Raw genomic sequence first — 16262 nt, 5'->3', positions numbered from 1 at the left:
GAAATCGCTCGACGCTCGTTTTCAACGTCAAATCTGGTCACGTGACATTTAGCTGAAAATGTTGAGCTTTATCGCTGAAAAAAAACCTCTTCAAACAAACCGCTCCAATCCGCTCCGGTTTTCATTTACTCCAATTTGATTGAAAAATCAGCTTCTAAGGCCAAGATCAATCCTGCAAGTAACCATCTTGTCGCTGCTGCTCTACGCGGCGACTTGACGCTACTTTTTTGAGTCGCAGCAAATTATAAATCACATTCAAAATGGGGTCACGTGACTAGATTTATCGCTGCAAACGAGCAACGAGCTACTGCTTGTGGCCGCACCTTAGCATTTTTGAATAAATACCATGCTACCAACGTAGAAGAGATGAAGTCTGTTAAAGAAAAAAAGTTATTCTTCATGACGTGCGTGACTGACAGACTGACATGACATCTCCTCTTCCTCTTATCAGTTTACGTTTATCTGTTACAGTGTACGGCTAGAAAATGGGTATCTTAGGTTTAAGAATAATTTCTGTAATTTATGTAATATCCCTTGTATCAACGTCTTATGCTAATGATATATTAGGATGCGGTGGTTTTGTCAAAAGTCATGTGAGCTTGGACTTTTCTAAAATCGAGATCGGTTTGTAAGTTAACCTCTCTTGCTTAATTTTCTCATTTAATTATCTAATTAGACTAGTTATGAGTAATTAAACTAGTTCAGCAATGAACTATGACTTTCTTTCGCACAATTTTTGACTAAGTGATGTTTAATTCATTTATAAATCAATTAAAATATGACCGTAATTTTCCTTAGGTACACTAAGGAAGGTAGCTTAAAAGAGAAAACGGAATGCGCTCCAAACAACGGCTACTACTTCCTCCCACTCTACGAAAAGGGTGATTACGTGCTGAAGGTCCACCCGCCTCCAGGGTGGAGCTTTGAGCCTGCCAAAGTCAGCCTCCATGTTGACGGAGTGTCTGATCAGTGCTCCACAGGGCAAGACGTAAACTTCTCGTTCAACGGCTTTGGTATAACGGGGCGGGTGATCACTGCTGGTCAGGCGGAAGGCCCCGGAGGCATTGGAGTGCAGTTGGTCAATGATCAAGGAGATGTGCGAGACACAGTCACAACGGCCGGGGGGCACTTTCACTTCACCCCAGTTATTCCGGGGAAGTATACTGTGAAGGCTTCACACCCAAGGTAAATTGATGAATAAGGATAATAGTTGTAGCTTTCTAGTCTTACTAGCCTTGTCTCACGTCTCCACTTGTGTAAACCATTAAATTTGGCATTTGAATTGAAATTTGAAGATTACTTTTGATATGTGCCTATAATGAGCTAGTTACCTATAAGATCTAATTGATCTATCAGTCACATTATTAGGAAATATTTTAGATATATTTCTTCTTTTGTCAATTACTTCATTTGACAAACATGATCCATTGAGAAACCAAAGTAGGGATGCACAATCTTTCTTTGAATCAATCTTTTGAATCGTAATGGATCGTAAACCTCTGAAACTATCCACAGATTAAATCGCATGCAATTATTTTGGTAAATAAAACACATTTTAAACATTAAAACTGACCACATATTGGATATATATATAATCGTTGGAGCAATCAGTATAATCACAATAAACTATCTGCATCATGTTTCTGTTTTTCGTGTGTACAGTCAAGGACAATGATATCGACACGGCAAAAGTTGCAAAAATATGTATACATGGCCTTAATGTTAAGTGCATTAAGTCGTGTATACATATTTTTGTAACTTTGGCCGTGTTGATATCTTTGCCCTTGACTGTTCATCTATTTACTTCGCTTGGTAACATAAATAATGAACTAGTAATGTGAATTTGTTGCGATATCCACTTATAATCAATCTGTCTTCATTAAGAATTGGAGATAGGTAATAAATATTCAATACTTACAACAAATTAATACATTGTCTCTGATCTGAATACGATTTAAAGGATACAATTCACTCATGACTCGAATCGGTTGTAGATCATATTGAAATGGATCGATCAAAAAAATTGCTAGATCGTATCCAATTGAATCAATCTTCATAAAAATTTAATCATAACGTGTATCCCTAAACCAAAGTTGTCTATGTCAAATATAATTTATTGAATCAGGCGTTACTTTGCGGAGGTCCATATCAATGAACTAAAATAATTTCCTTGCTCACCCGCGACCTTAAGGTCGAGGGGGGAGGAGGTTAGTTCATTTATGTCAAATATGTTTTGTAAGTGCTAGTTTATTGCAAATTTTGTCTATGATTGCTTTTAGGTGGAAACTGGAGCCATCGTCAGCAGTAGTACAAGTGAAGGAGGGCAACACCGCCCTGCCTGTGGGTGCTCTGGCTGTCAAGGGCTACGATGTGAAGGGCTCGGTGTCTGCTAACGGCAATCCTATTTCTGGGTTGTATGTGCTGCTTTATTCAAAAGAGGTAAGATGTTTAACTTGTGACTATTCCAAGTGTGTAAACGTGAAACACTCGCTGCCCATCCCATCCTCGATAGTATATGTATCATTTATAGATTTTCCATGAAAAATTATGTAACTGGTGGTGAATAATGCATATAAATCCATCTCTTAGTGCATATAAATCTAATTCTGACATCCTATTTATGATAAAAAGCAATTCTATCGCAATTAAATTACTAAAATTATTATTATAAGACTGTAACTAACACAAAGTGTATGGGACTAAACTCCAATTCAATAGAATCTGACAATCCTGTAGACACTTCCAGCCTACTAATATAAACACCGGCTGCCTAAGGCTTTGTGATGTGACTATTATTCTTTTTTGATTCCTTTTAGATGATAATTGCAACAACAGGGACATATATAATCAAGTGTGCCCACGATACGGTGTCTTAAATATGTAGAAAATTGACAGATTCTATTGAATTGTACTTTAGAGCCTGAAATAAATATTAAATTATTATTATTATTAGTTTGAAAGGTCTAAGCGTAGAGATGACTGAGTGGCTGTTTATACCATGTAAAGATTTTTCTTAATTTGTAGGAGAGCCCCAAATTTCGTGTAGAAGGCTGCAAGACTGCTCTTCTCCAAGGGGTTCCGGACTCCCCAATCTGCTACTCAACAACTGATGCGGCCGGAGAGTTCAGCTTCGGGCTTGTGCCTGCAGGGGAGTACAGGCTCCTCGCTCTGTCCAAGACGCCAGGGCAGGCTACTCTCAGCTACAATGTGAAGCCAGAAACTGTGCCGTTTTCTGTTCTACATGATAGTTTGTACATCAAGAATGCGTTTGAGGTGCGTATTTATCTTTGAACTACATGTAAATGTACCTTCATAGTGTAAGAACATTTTTAAAATGGTTTATTTTGCATCTGATAAGTGATAACACAACTATTTAAAATCGTTTTGCAAAAAATAAATAAATAAAAATAAATGCAAAAAAAAGTGCAAAAAATAATCGATTCCAAATATCACACACAATTCAAAATCTTAGTGCTTATATCTATTAAAAAAATGACGACACCATAGTAATTGGTTATTTTAATAAATCATTAACAGCAAATGTTAATCTTTGTTCATTATGTTGAATTTAATCTAATTAAATAATCTAGGCAAATAAAAAATTTAAAAGTAAATACACATTCACAAATAATGTTTTTCTCAATTGGCAGTATGCCATAGATAGTCTATAAAAGAAATAAAACCCACTGAAACAAAAGACAATCTCTTTGCTGGCCATGGCCAGCAATGTTCTATGAAATTCCATTACTGTCCTCTGATTTGAAATTAGAACGAATCTTCAATAAGTGCTATACAAAGACGTACTTCGCGTTTTATCATCACGAAGATAAGGATGACATTTCCTTGGATGTTTGAGAAAAAAAAAATTCTCTCTAAAACGGGGGGCATGAACTGGGACGGTCCTGGACGCCCTGTAGATTCGTTGAATTTTTTTGGCAGGTGACAGGGTTCACGGTGACGTCCCGTGTGGTGTCCAGCACGGGCGCGGGGGTCGGCAACGCGCGCGTGTCGCTGGACGGGCGCGCCGCGGGCAGCACGGACGGGGCAGGCGCGTACACGCTGCCGGCGCTGCAGCCCGGCGCGTATACTATCAGCGTGCAGCACGGTGAGTGAACGATACAGTCAAAGGCATAAACATGTGTATTTTATGTTTGTTAACTTTGATACTAAATTAAAATTAAAAAGAAAAAAACCCGAGTAACAAAAGTTAAAAGAAGAAAACAAGTCTAGTGGGCTAGACTTTTGTTAAATTCAGTCGGGACCTATTTAAAATCGTAACCGGCAAATAATTTTTTATTTAGCATTTTCAAGTCAAGGGAAATGGAAAAAAATACAAAAATTCAGTCAATTCAGTCGTATCAGGAAGTCAAACAACTGACAGGAGACTAGTTCTTAATTTAAGAACGGAGATGTTATTTTTAATAATAATAATGTATTATTTGTACCCGGTAGTTTTTTAAAGACACAGCTTGAACCTTAAAGGATTTATATTTTTAGGGTTCCGAACCAAAATAGCAAAAACGCTCAGGGACTATCAATGCTAGAAAGCTGTAATTTTGCACGGATATATAGGTAAACTATGCCGACAAAATGGTACAATTAAAAATTAAATAAAAAATTTTTTAGGGTACCTCCATAGACGTAAAGTGAAGGTGATTTTTTTTTTCTCATCCAACCCTATAGTGTGGGGTATCGTTGGATAGGTCTCGTTAGATTTAAAACCATTAGGGGTTTGCCAAGACGATTTTTCGATTCAGTGATTTGTTTGCGAAATATTCAACTTTAAAGTGCAAATTTTCATTAAAATCGATCGTCCCCCCCTCTAAAATCTAAAGCGGTGTGAGGAAAAATTAGAAAAAATTCAGGATGGTAGTAAGTGTATCAAATTTTTAAGGAAAACTATAACGGCTAAGTTTGCTTGAGAATTATTAGTAGTTTATGAGTAAATAGCAGCCTAAGGTATAAATATACCTAAACTTGGAAGATTCCTTATGAAATACGAAATCCTTAGAAAAATATTACTTAATTTTTTCGTAATGGCTACGGAACCCTACTTTTGGGCGTGTCCGACACGCTCACGGCCGGTTTTTTTTAATGAGTTAATGTTAAAATTTTGTATTTTTGCCCCTAGAACAATCCCAATTCGACGACATCCAGCTCGTCATATCTCCGAACGGAGCCGTCCGCATCCCGGAAGCGCGGGTGGCGCGCTGGCGCGTGTGCGGCGCCGTCACGCCGCCCGTGGCGCGCGACGTGCTCGTCAGCGGGAGGGGGGCGGACGCGCGCGTGCCCCTCGACACGCAAGGTGAGTGCCCCCACCCTCGTCAGAACATTTCAGCAATTTCACCGCACTAGCTCGAATTCTTTGCCCTCAAAAATCTGCCTGGAGAAACGCTTTTTCCAATCTTGATCGGAAAAGGTTTTTGGAATTCGAACAAGGCGTTGAACTTGGTCTTGTACAGTCGAATCATTTGATTCTCGACCCACCAAAGAACGATCTCACAGTGTCATATAAATTCCCTTATCACTATGACTTTTTCTACGAAAAGGTTCACAGTGGGTCAGGATTCAGTTAGTTCGAGTGTACTATGAAGTGCAATATTCGATCTTCATATCGTGTCATCCCGCTCACACTAGTCGTATTTAATGGGAAAGTGAGAGGGACCGGTACGACACGAACTTGGTTCACCTAAGTCGGTCAACTAGATATATTTTAGTCTTACGATTTTAACATTGAATGGGAACATTAAAACTGATTTATTATAGTCTTCTATTATTCTTCCATCTACCATTTTTCTCGCTGCAATGAGGTGAACAATTGTGTTAAGCTCGGCTTTAAAGTTGCATCTTGTGCCTTGAACCCCTCAGTTTTGCTCACGATTCTTATTTCAACTTGTTCGGGTTTCAATGTACTCAGTCGCGCCAAACAGTAACTTCCATTTTTGCATAAAAAAATACATAACTATTGTTTGCAGGAAAATGGTGCACGTTCCTTCCCCCTGGCGTGTACACGGCCCGAGTCGACATCTCAGAGCAAGAACAGAGAGATGGACTGCAGTATGTATAAGAAACCTTTTTACGGTTCAATACCCGTTTTTTTTGAAAGCCGTGGTGGCCTAGTGGTTTGACCTATCGCCTCTCAAGCAGAGGGTCGTGGGTTCACCCCGGCTTGCACCTCCTGAGTTTTTCGAAATTCATGTGCGGAATTACATTTGAAATTTACCACGAGCTTTGCGGTGAAGGAAAACATCGTGAGGAAACCTGCACAAACCTGTGAAGCAATTCAATGGTGCGTGTGAAGTTCCCAATCCGCACTGGGCCCGCGTGGGAACTATCGCCCAAGCCCTCTTGTTCTGAGAGGAGGCCTGTGCCCAGCAGTGGGACGTATATAGGCTGGGATGATGACCCGTTTTGGGGTGCCAATCGGACCCTATTATCAAGGCCTACTACTCCGTTCTTTTCTTTTGATTCCGTACGATTCTTTTTTTTTTCGGCAGCTGGCATTCCAAAATTTAAAAAAAAAACATGAAAATAATTGTCTGCCAGTTTGAAGCCGGTGCATCAACACGAGTGATAGAAACCCAAAAGATAGTATCTACCTCGTGTGTTAATAAGTTTTGAGACGATTTTTGATTGGCCAACTTTCCAACTAGGCCAATAAAAAAAATTTGCATTGGCAGCGCAGCCTGATTAAAAACCTTTTTTAAATTTTAAGTTTAGAACGTTATCAATGAGAAAAAAAAATGTTTTTTTTTTACAGATACTACCCGCTTTCGCACAAGATCACGGTGGGCCATTCCGCCGTGTCGGGCATCGCTTTCTCTCAGCTGAAGGCCGTGGTGTCGGGGCGCGTGGTGTGCCGGCACGCCGCCGCCTGCGCCGCGCTGAGGGTCACGCTGAGGACCCTGGCTCCCGACGGCGCCGTGGTCGGGGACCCCGTCACTGCCGATGTTACAGGTAGGCCCAGAGCCCACCGTCGGGCACCTCTCTCAGCTGAAGGCCAGAGCTCGGTCGCTACGTATAAGGAGTCACTCTATATTGTCAATGGTGATCATAATCTCTGTTGGATATAGGCCTCCCCCATAGACCTCCAGTTGCTTCGGTTGTAAGCGGCCTGCATCCACCGTGAACCCGCGGCTTTAACCAGGTCATCCGTCCATCTCGTTGGTGGACGTCCTACGCTGCTTCTGCCGTTCCGCGGTCTTCTTTCGAGAACTTTTCGGCCCCAAACGCCATCTGTTCTCTGTGCCTGCCCATTGCCACTAGGCTAATGAGGGCTATCGCGTATGAATTCGCCATTAGAGGCGCTAGTGTAGCGTGAGGTCTCCGAAATGTTAAATCTTATAGTTTTTGCGTGGGCTACGCGGGTTTATTTATAATTGGAATAATTTTGTGAATATTTTGCAATACCTGAAATTAATTATGGCAATTATGCGATAAGGGTCTGTGTTTTGAGACAGTTTTGTCTTTCGATAACTTTTGTCGTCCCTTTTTTTCCGAACAAAACGGGACTACGCAAGACTGGAGTTGCTATGTTTTATGGTACGGTTTTAAGGTGTATTAAATATGATTTTAATCTAAACTTTGTTTTCACGCCCGTAATAACAGACTTTGAAAGCCACACTTAAAACCTCACGCAACAGTGGCGCCATCTAGTGAGACAAAAAACGATAGCCCTCATTCGCGGGGCTGTGTCGGTGACCCTCATTCTTCTACGTATCTCCTCATTTCTGATTCGATCCCGTTAAGAAATCCCAAGCATAGCCCCTCTCCATAGCTCGCTGAGCAACTCTGAGCCTATTTATAAGGCCTATATAGTGACTCGCAGACTCGCTACGACTTGGATCCACATGTCATCACATATCACTGACATTTTTTATTAACCCCTTTGAATAAAAAAAACTGACTGTCGTTAAAAGACTTTAAAATGGGAAATGAAATAGTGAAAAAAAAGTCTAGTAGTTTAGAACCGTTGAAATAAATTTAAATAGGGATTATTACTGAAATTTTCTCCCATCAGAGTGCAACACTAGCACAAAACCTTAAACAGTTTTTTGAGTATCTTAAATGCCATAATAGCGTATTATTTCAATTATTTTTTTGTAAATATATTTACAAATATAGCTCTATTGTTACTATCGATGTAAAATATCATGTTATTTTGTTGCTAATAAATATATCATGATTTCTATAGGTACTAATACTCTTTGGTCATGATCAGGGGTGGGACAAAAAGTGCAGATGACGTAAAAATGACGTAATCTTGCACACAAGATGATGTTTTTATTTAAACTTCCGTGTGACACGTAGTAACAAAGTAGCATTAATGAAGTAACAAAATATCGTAAATAAATCAATGGAATTCAGTGAATAAAATAATTTTCATATCGTTTAATAAAGAGGTAGGTAAATGAAAAGTGATAATTGTTTATGAAAATCAAAAATACTATTTGAAATCATCCTATAAGTGGTTTGTCGTCATCGGCACTTTTTGTCCTACCCCTGGTCATGATTTTTTTTTTTTTTTTTTTATTCTACTGGTTGTCAAACGAGCAAGTGGGTCTCCTGATGGTAAGAGATCACCACCGCCCATAAATATCTGCAACACTAGGGGTATTGCAGACGCGTTGCCAACCTAGAGGCCTAAGATGGGATACCTCACGTGCCAGTAGTTTCACCGGCTGTCTTACTCTCCACGCCGAAACACAACAGTGCAAGCACTGCTGCTTCACGGCAGGATTAGCGAGCGAGATGGTGGTAGCAATCCGGGCGGACCTTGCACAAAGTCCTACCACCTGCAAATCACCTGCCTGCACCTACAAACCTGATCTTTCATGGCGAAAAAATATAAAGAAAACTGTCGCTATCATGGGTTTGCGCTAGTGTCGCCCCCTGCTATTGCTATTTTTGAGTTTGTTTTAAAATTCCAGATGGCAAATACATGTTCAAGGATGTACTGCCCGGCAGCGTGGAGTTGTCGGTGCCCACTGATCGTCTGTGCTGGGCCGAGAGCGTGCACAATACAGCTGTCACGCAGGAGACGGCGACCGTGCCCGACTTTGTGCACACCGGACACGTGCTCAGAGCTACGAGCTCGCATCGCATGGAGGTAAAACGCTAGTGTCCTAAACAATTAGCAAGTCATTTAGAATATAAAAAAAAAATCATAAAAATTCACATAAGGAAGGAAGGTCATATAAACATGAAAAATCTTTGGTCTAGTAAGTAAATATTTCTAAAAATTCTAATAATTTTTGTTTTGTAAAAAAAAGATTTTCTGCCAAGTGACGGCGCATTCTTCCAGGCAGTGATATTTCTGAAAGCGCTGGTAGTATAAATAAGTGCTAACCTACTTATAGAATAAACGTTCTAATTTTGATTTTGAAGTTCCGTTAAAAAATTAAGCAACCCAAAGGATAACTGCACCACGCCACTTGCACTTACAATCAGGTGATCCTCTTGCTTCCGTATTACCTGCACGTATCTAAGCCTATATATGTCGGCGGCCGATCGTAAAATCCGCCAGATCACGAAATTCCTAGGCATATCGTGAAATGCCGCCATTTCATGAATTGGCTAAGGGACATCGCCATATCGTTCAAAACTCACCGTTTAACGATTTGCCTAGTGACGTTTAGGCAGATCATGAAAATCCTAGGCATATCATGAAGCGCCGCTATTTCATGATTTGGCCAGTTTAGGCAGATCATGAAATTCCTAGGCATATCATGAAACGCCGCCATATCGGTTCTGGCACTTCGCCGGCCGCTGCCGCGGCACGCTCGCTTCGCTCGCTCGGCTCGTGCGTCGTGATCACAATTAAAACTAACCACTCCTCGCTTCGCTCGTCGTACCTAAATTTTTCTATATAAATAAGAAACAACTAGTGAATACTTTATTTATCAACAAACTACTAACCTCTAAAATACGGGCAGACGTCCATGGTTTTTTCACTTTGTGCACATAATACGTTTGATTCACATAAAAAGAACGGAGCTGATGTTCAAAAGCTTCTTTTGCACTTCTATTTTGAATTTAATCACTAGTTTCGGTTTGAAGATCATATTGTTGCGACGCCGACATTTTTCACGCGCTAAACAAACACGACCGGTCAGCTGGTCACGGCCGCCATTGCATACGCAGCGCCACCAGTGGCCAAAAAAGAAACTATTTTAAGATGTGCCCGGTATAGAGCTAGGAATATCGACGAATGCGTTGCTCTAATCGATCTGCCGTATTATTTCTCAGGCACATCGTGATATGCCTGGCCAACGTTTAGGCATATCATGAAATGGCGGCGTTTCACGATATGCCTAGGAATTTCGTGATCTGGCGGATTTTACGATCAGCCGCCGACATATACATCCCAAAGCACAAAGTCCTTGTGGCGATTCACCGAATAGCATTTCACCTCGAACTAACAAAATTTCAATAGAATCTTGTACTTGAGGCAATTTTTCGCGTAGCTTTTTACATTAGTATAATTAATTTGTAGCATCAAATTTTTCGTGTAGTATTTTACCCTACACGCATTTCGCCTCGATCGATGTTTACTTGGGACGAATTAATTTGACGCGTTAATTGATGTTTGCATTAAAATACACTAATACACGATCGAGGTGAAATGCGATTCGGTGAATCGCTACAAGAAATTGATGCTTTTGAGGTAAAAAACTAACAAATGTGTGGGCACAGGCCTCCGCTCAGGATTTGAACCCACGCTCTGCCTGAGATGCCATATGTCAAACCTCTAGGCCACCACGGCTTGTGGGGTATAAAAAAAGTTATCTTTCTCCATAGGTGGACTACGTCAGTTCCGATGGATCTGAGAAGGGCACGTTGCGATTACCCGCCGGTGCGAGCAGTCACTGCGTGGGACAAGGAGAGCCGCGCAAATACACGCTCACTCCCCGCGGCTGTCACAAAGTCGCGCCCGCCACCGCTACCGCTGACACTGGCGCCAAACCTCAGGTATTTATAAAGAAGCGATCATTCTGCCAACCTTGCTATATGCCACAGAAACTTGGTGCCTTTATAAAAGTGACATAAAGCGTCTCGATGCCTTTCATATTTATTTATTTATTTATTTATTTATTTATTTTCGGAGAACCAACAGCTTTAATTTACAGAGTAAACTTATTTTATAGTATCAATAAAGCCAATTATAGGATCTCACAAGTAGACACAAATTTAAAACAAGTAAAACTTACCTACGCGCAAAATCGCAAACATGCACCACGCAAACATGGATAAAAACAGAATATCAAAAACTCATTCACCAAACAACAAATATTAAATGAATTAAGCAGTAGTAGCTACATATTACGGTACCTATGCTCCATCAAACCACCTCTCCGCCAATCGCCGCCTCACCGTATAGAGATTGCAATTGAATATATCAATATCTAGTTCCTCCGCCACATCGTTCAGACTACGACAAGCTCGCCTCAAAAAACTATTTTTCCTGTATTTGCTCGCACTAAACTTGAGTGAAATGGGTGGATGGTATCTTTTAGATCTATTAGGGGTGTTGAAGGATATACAAGACAACAAATCGGGGCAATCAACCTTACCACTAGTAATACTGAGGGCATAGACTATGTCCGCTATCTCACGTCGTTTGTGCAACGGAATAAGATGATGCTTCTTACACAAGGTATAGTAATCTGAAGATTTGTACGGCACCTTTAACTTAAAACAAAGAAACTTTATAAACTTTTTCTGCACTCGCTCGATCCTGTCAATATACGTTTGATAACAAGGATTCCAAATTTGTGATGCGTATTCAAGCTTGCTTCTGACATACGAACAGTATAAAATTTTGAGTGTTTTCACTTTAGTGAAGTTAAATGAGCTACGCATAATAAACCCAAGCATCTTTAGAGCACTACCAATAATACCATCAATATGGACATCAAATAATAGTTTGGAGTCATGCACAACACCTAGATCCCTCATGAAAGGCAATTTCAGTAATGTAATGCCTTTCAAAGTGTAAGTCGATGGAATTATTTTTCGCTGACGAGAATAGGTCACAGTAAAACACTTAGAAGGATTCAGATCTAACTTATTTATACGACAGTACTCATCAAGCTTAACAAGGTCTGACTGAACCAGCACAGCGTCTGCTTCCGATTTAATTTTGGCATATATTTTCATGTCATCAGCGAAACACAGTAGATTTGAAAATGTGCAACACTTACTGATGTCATCAACAAAAATATTAAAGAGTAAAGGGCCGAGTAGGGAGCCTTGGGGAACGCCACTCGGAATGGGTATCCACCCAGACATATAGTTTTTGATGACAACAGCTTGTGTCCTGTTATTAATATAAGACGAGAACCATCTCAACAAGTCCCCATGAACACCAATTCTACACAATTTTGAAATAAGTATACGATGATCAATCCTGTCAAACGCCTTACTGTAGTCTGTATAGATAACATCAACCTGGAAACCTTTATCCATACCCTCCGTAATGTAATCATTAAATAGTACTAGATTAGATACAGTAGACCGATGTTTTATAAAGCCATGTTGACTAGAACTAAAACTATTTTTTAAGGCACTGAAGACTTGGTTATATACTATTTTTTCCATAACTTTCGCTAATATACATAGCTTTGATATAGGTCTATAGGTATCTACATTAGTCCTAGGGCCTTTTTTGTGCACTGGCGTTATGAAGGCAGATTTCCAAATTGCAGGAACATAACATTCCGAGAATGACCGTTCAAAGAGCAACACTATGGGCCGAACTACACTCTTTGCACAATTAATAAGAAATTGGGGCGGTAAATCATCAGGGCCTGCAGACTTAGACGGATCAAGTCTAATCAAGATATTTATAAGTTCATCTGGGTCAACAACAGCCTTGCAAAGGCTAGCCACAGAGTCACCGAGAAAATTAGAAGACCTATCGACCGAACGGTTGTCCGGAGTAGAGAAAGTAGACGAGAAAAAGTCAGAAAATGCATTACAGATTGCATTTCCTGTGTTTACCAGTTTACCATTGTACACAAGACCGGAAGGAATCCCATGAGAACCGGAGCGCGACTTAATGAACGACCAAAACTGCTTGGGGCTCCTCTCAATATTATTTTCAACTTTATTTATATACGTATCATAACAGTCGCGCTCCAGCCGCTTAACTCTCTCCCTAAGTATCTCAAAGGCAACCTGGTCAGATTTGTTATGATATATTTTAAATTTTCTTAAATACTTGTATTTTTCTTTGATCGCTTTTTTTAGTGGTAACGAATACCACACGGGGAAAAAATCTGATTTAAGCTGTATAAAAGGTATATATTTGTGTCTGACTCTTTTAAAGGTGTCATAAAAGAAATCAACCGCCCCCTCAAGTGAACGTTGAGAAAACTCTCGTTCCCAATCAATAGTGGTCAACTCTTCATTAATAGATGTAAAATCTCCTCTGTTATAAAAATATTTAAAACGGGTAGCTGGTTTTAAATTGGTAGTATCGGAGAATTTAATGGAAATTTCCAGGGCCTTATGATAAGGATCGATAGGAACCAGGGCGTCCAAGCACTCACTCACGGCAACAATATCGTTACATAATACCAGATCCAACAACTTATTGTGATGATTTAAAATACCATTATATTGGCAAAGATTATGTATGTTAATGTCATCAATAAACAAACACTCATCATGACCCACATAACTAATCGGAGACAGTGAACAGCCCTCGCTCTTCCATACAATGTTACTCATATTAAAATCACCCACTATCAAGTACTTATCATTCGGATAATTTAACACTACATCGCCCAGACGGCTTAAGAAATTTGATAGCTGCTGAGAAAACGTATAGCCACCATTTTGTTTGCACAAATATAATACACATATATGAATACGGACCACACCACTTACACCATTTGAAATAGATAACGTTATCCAGAGATCTTCAGCTGAAGATTGGTAGGACGGTTGCGGGGTAACTGCTAGGTCGCGGCGAGTCGCAATGAGAACACCACCACCACGGCTCTGGCCCGTCAGCGCTAAGTCACGGTCTCGCCTCCAGACAACATACCGGTCATCGAATAACTCTGAGTCAAACACACCGTCCATCAACCATGTTTCCGTTAATATTACTATGTCATATGTAGCCAGTGCAAGGTTGCGGTAGAAAGTGAGCGTTTTAGAGCGAAGACCCCTTACGTTTTGATAATATATACTTGGGCAAGTAATGGCACAATCAATACTAGGCATTAAAATTTACACAAAACGTAAAACAGAAAAACCTTTGTCTAAGTCTTATACAAGAAGGGTAAGTGATTATTCCGGGCGAGCGGGCGAGTGAGCTAGAATTGCAATAAAAGTTATGATATTTATAAGTTAAACAGGCAAGCAATTATTAAGTGTAGCGGTAGGCGAATGAGGAGGAAAGAGATAAGCGTACATCAACCAGTAGTCAATAACACACGCAGCGACTGCATTCCAAAGGGTAATTAGCGAACAATAGCGGCCGGCCGGCAGAGCGGCGCGATCAGTGACACTCAAACTTTTAATAATACGAAGCAACAAATAAACTTTAAACTTAAGTGAATATAATTCTATGAAATTATTTGGTTGACAGCCTAAATTAATTTGTTTAAATCACGCTCATTGTTTATAATGTGGACCTTAGAGGTATCATCCTTACGTGCGTGAATTTTACAATATTTAACCCATATATATGTAAAGCCCTTAGCCTTAAGCATAGTTTTGGTTAAAGTAAGCAGCTTCTTGTTTTCTGGCGTCAAATGATCGTTGACAAACACGCTCTGCGGGGTACCCTGGAAGCCAATCTCGCCAACGGAAATCAATTTCTTGGCACGAGCCGACGCGACAAAATCCTCCTTGACGTATCGATTTGCAAAACCAACGATGATTGACTTTTATGAAGTGCTTAAGATCTATACTTCGCATTAAGTGGCAGGACCGAGTCCCAAACACTGAAATCCTCAGGCGAACCAATCTCAATGGCATTGAGTCTTTGTTGATTAAAGGACAGCTAAGGTGGTGCGGACACCTTGTGCGTATGAAAGATGACGGTAGACTCCCTAAGGCCGTCTTTTACTCTCAATTAAAAGAAGGGAAGCGGACTCCGGGAGGCCAGTTCTTTCGTTACAGGGACGTCCTAAAGCGCCACCTTACCGCATGTAACATCCCATGCGAGTGTTGGGAATATCTCGCGAAGCAGAGACTGGAGTGGCGCAGCTCTGTAAATGAGGCTGTTGCAAATTTTGAGACGCATCGCTTGGAACACCTGGATGCCAAACGTTTTATTATAAAGACCCGCCCGAGACCTTCCTACACTTACACGTATAATGATAGTGGTCAATTACATTGCGCGCCCTGTAATAGGACCTTTAAGACTAAGTTTGGCTTTTGCCAGCTATATTCGGGCACATAATAAACAAGCCTAAAGGTTCGCCTTTGTCGGACACGACATGGAGGACATCATCATCATTTATAAAGAAAGAAAAGAAAGATTTCTAGGTCAAACAGTTATAGGAGAGGTCCGAGTAAAGGCTACTGAGCTAGCAGTCATTTCGGAACAGAGGGAGGATCGGCTATATACGCCAATTCCCTGCGGCTGTCACAGAGTCGCGCACGCCACCGCTACCGCTGACACTGGCGCCAAACCTCAGGTAGTTATAGGAGAGGTCCGAGTAACGCTACTGAGCTAGTAGTTGGGTCATTATCAAATTTTGTGCAGGTAAATATGTCCCAACCTACGGAAACAAAGTATGAAACCAGCTTCCTGGGACCGCATTTCCAAAGTACAGTTTAGGGATTTTTAAAAACGAGCCTATCAATCTCTCAAAGGGCCGGCAACGCACCTGTGATAACCCTCGTGTTGCGGATGTTTATGGACGGCGGTGATTGCTTTACATCAGTAGTTCCCAAACTTATTTTTCTCGTGGACCACTTTCAAAATTTTACTGGTTTCGGTAGACCCCCTGCTGCTACATTTCTACCACATTCTTAAAGTCACCAAAAAATAAAAATTGTGTTGGTGTGTCTGAACAAGCATTAAGCATTGTCGGGCGGATAGCGCTTTGCAAGTCTGTACATGTACACGAAATTTTACGTAATATCGAATACGCAAGTTTGGACAAGTAACAGTCGCTTGCCTTATTAAAATATTATCTGCTTAGTTAGGTACTTAAAAACAATGCCCTTATAAAAACTATGCTTACATTTTTGCTCTTACTATCAAAAGCAGATAAATTTTCGTGGACCCCCATTAACAT

General features: G+C 40.5%; 1 protein-coding gene across 1 annotated transcript in view; it reads left to right on the top strand.

Annotated features, from left to right (window-relative positions):
- Positions 1 to 430: 430 nt before the first annotated feature.
- The window catches only part of LOC141438404 (BOS complex subunit NOMO2), a 28429-nt gene continuing 12597 nt past the window's right edge, over positions 431 to 16262 (top strand). Inside the window, exons 1-10 of the mRNA XM_074102268.1 lie at positions 431 to 628; positions 799 to 1185; positions 2280 to 2439; positions 3025 to 3273; positions 3940 to 4105; positions 5132 to 5305; positions 5976 to 6057; positions 6761 to 6957; positions 8931 to 9109; positions 10801 to 10971. Of these exons, the coding sequence (XP_073958369.1) occupies positions 486 to 628; positions 799 to 1185; positions 2280 to 2439; positions 3025 to 3273; positions 3940 to 4105; positions 5132 to 5305; positions 5976 to 6057; positions 6761 to 6957; positions 8931 to 9109; positions 10801 to 10971 (1908 nt within the window). The 5' untranslated portion in view covers positions 431 to 485. The remainder of the gene's footprint in view (positions 629 to 798; positions 1186 to 2279; positions 2440 to 3024; positions 3274 to 3939; positions 4106 to 5131; positions 5306 to 5975; positions 6058 to 6760; positions 6958 to 8930; positions 9110 to 10800; positions 10972 to 16262) is intronic.

The sequence above is a fragment of the Choristoneura fumiferana genome, chromosome 18 (genome assembly GCF_025370935.1).
Source record: "Choristoneura fumiferana chromosome 18, NRCan_CFum_1, whole genome shotgun sequence".
Taxonomy (NCBI): Eukaryota; Metazoa; Arthropoda; class Insecta; order Lepidoptera; family Tortricidae; genus Choristoneura; species Choristoneura fumiferana.
This window is presented reverse-complemented; position numbering and strand designations above follow the sequence as displayed.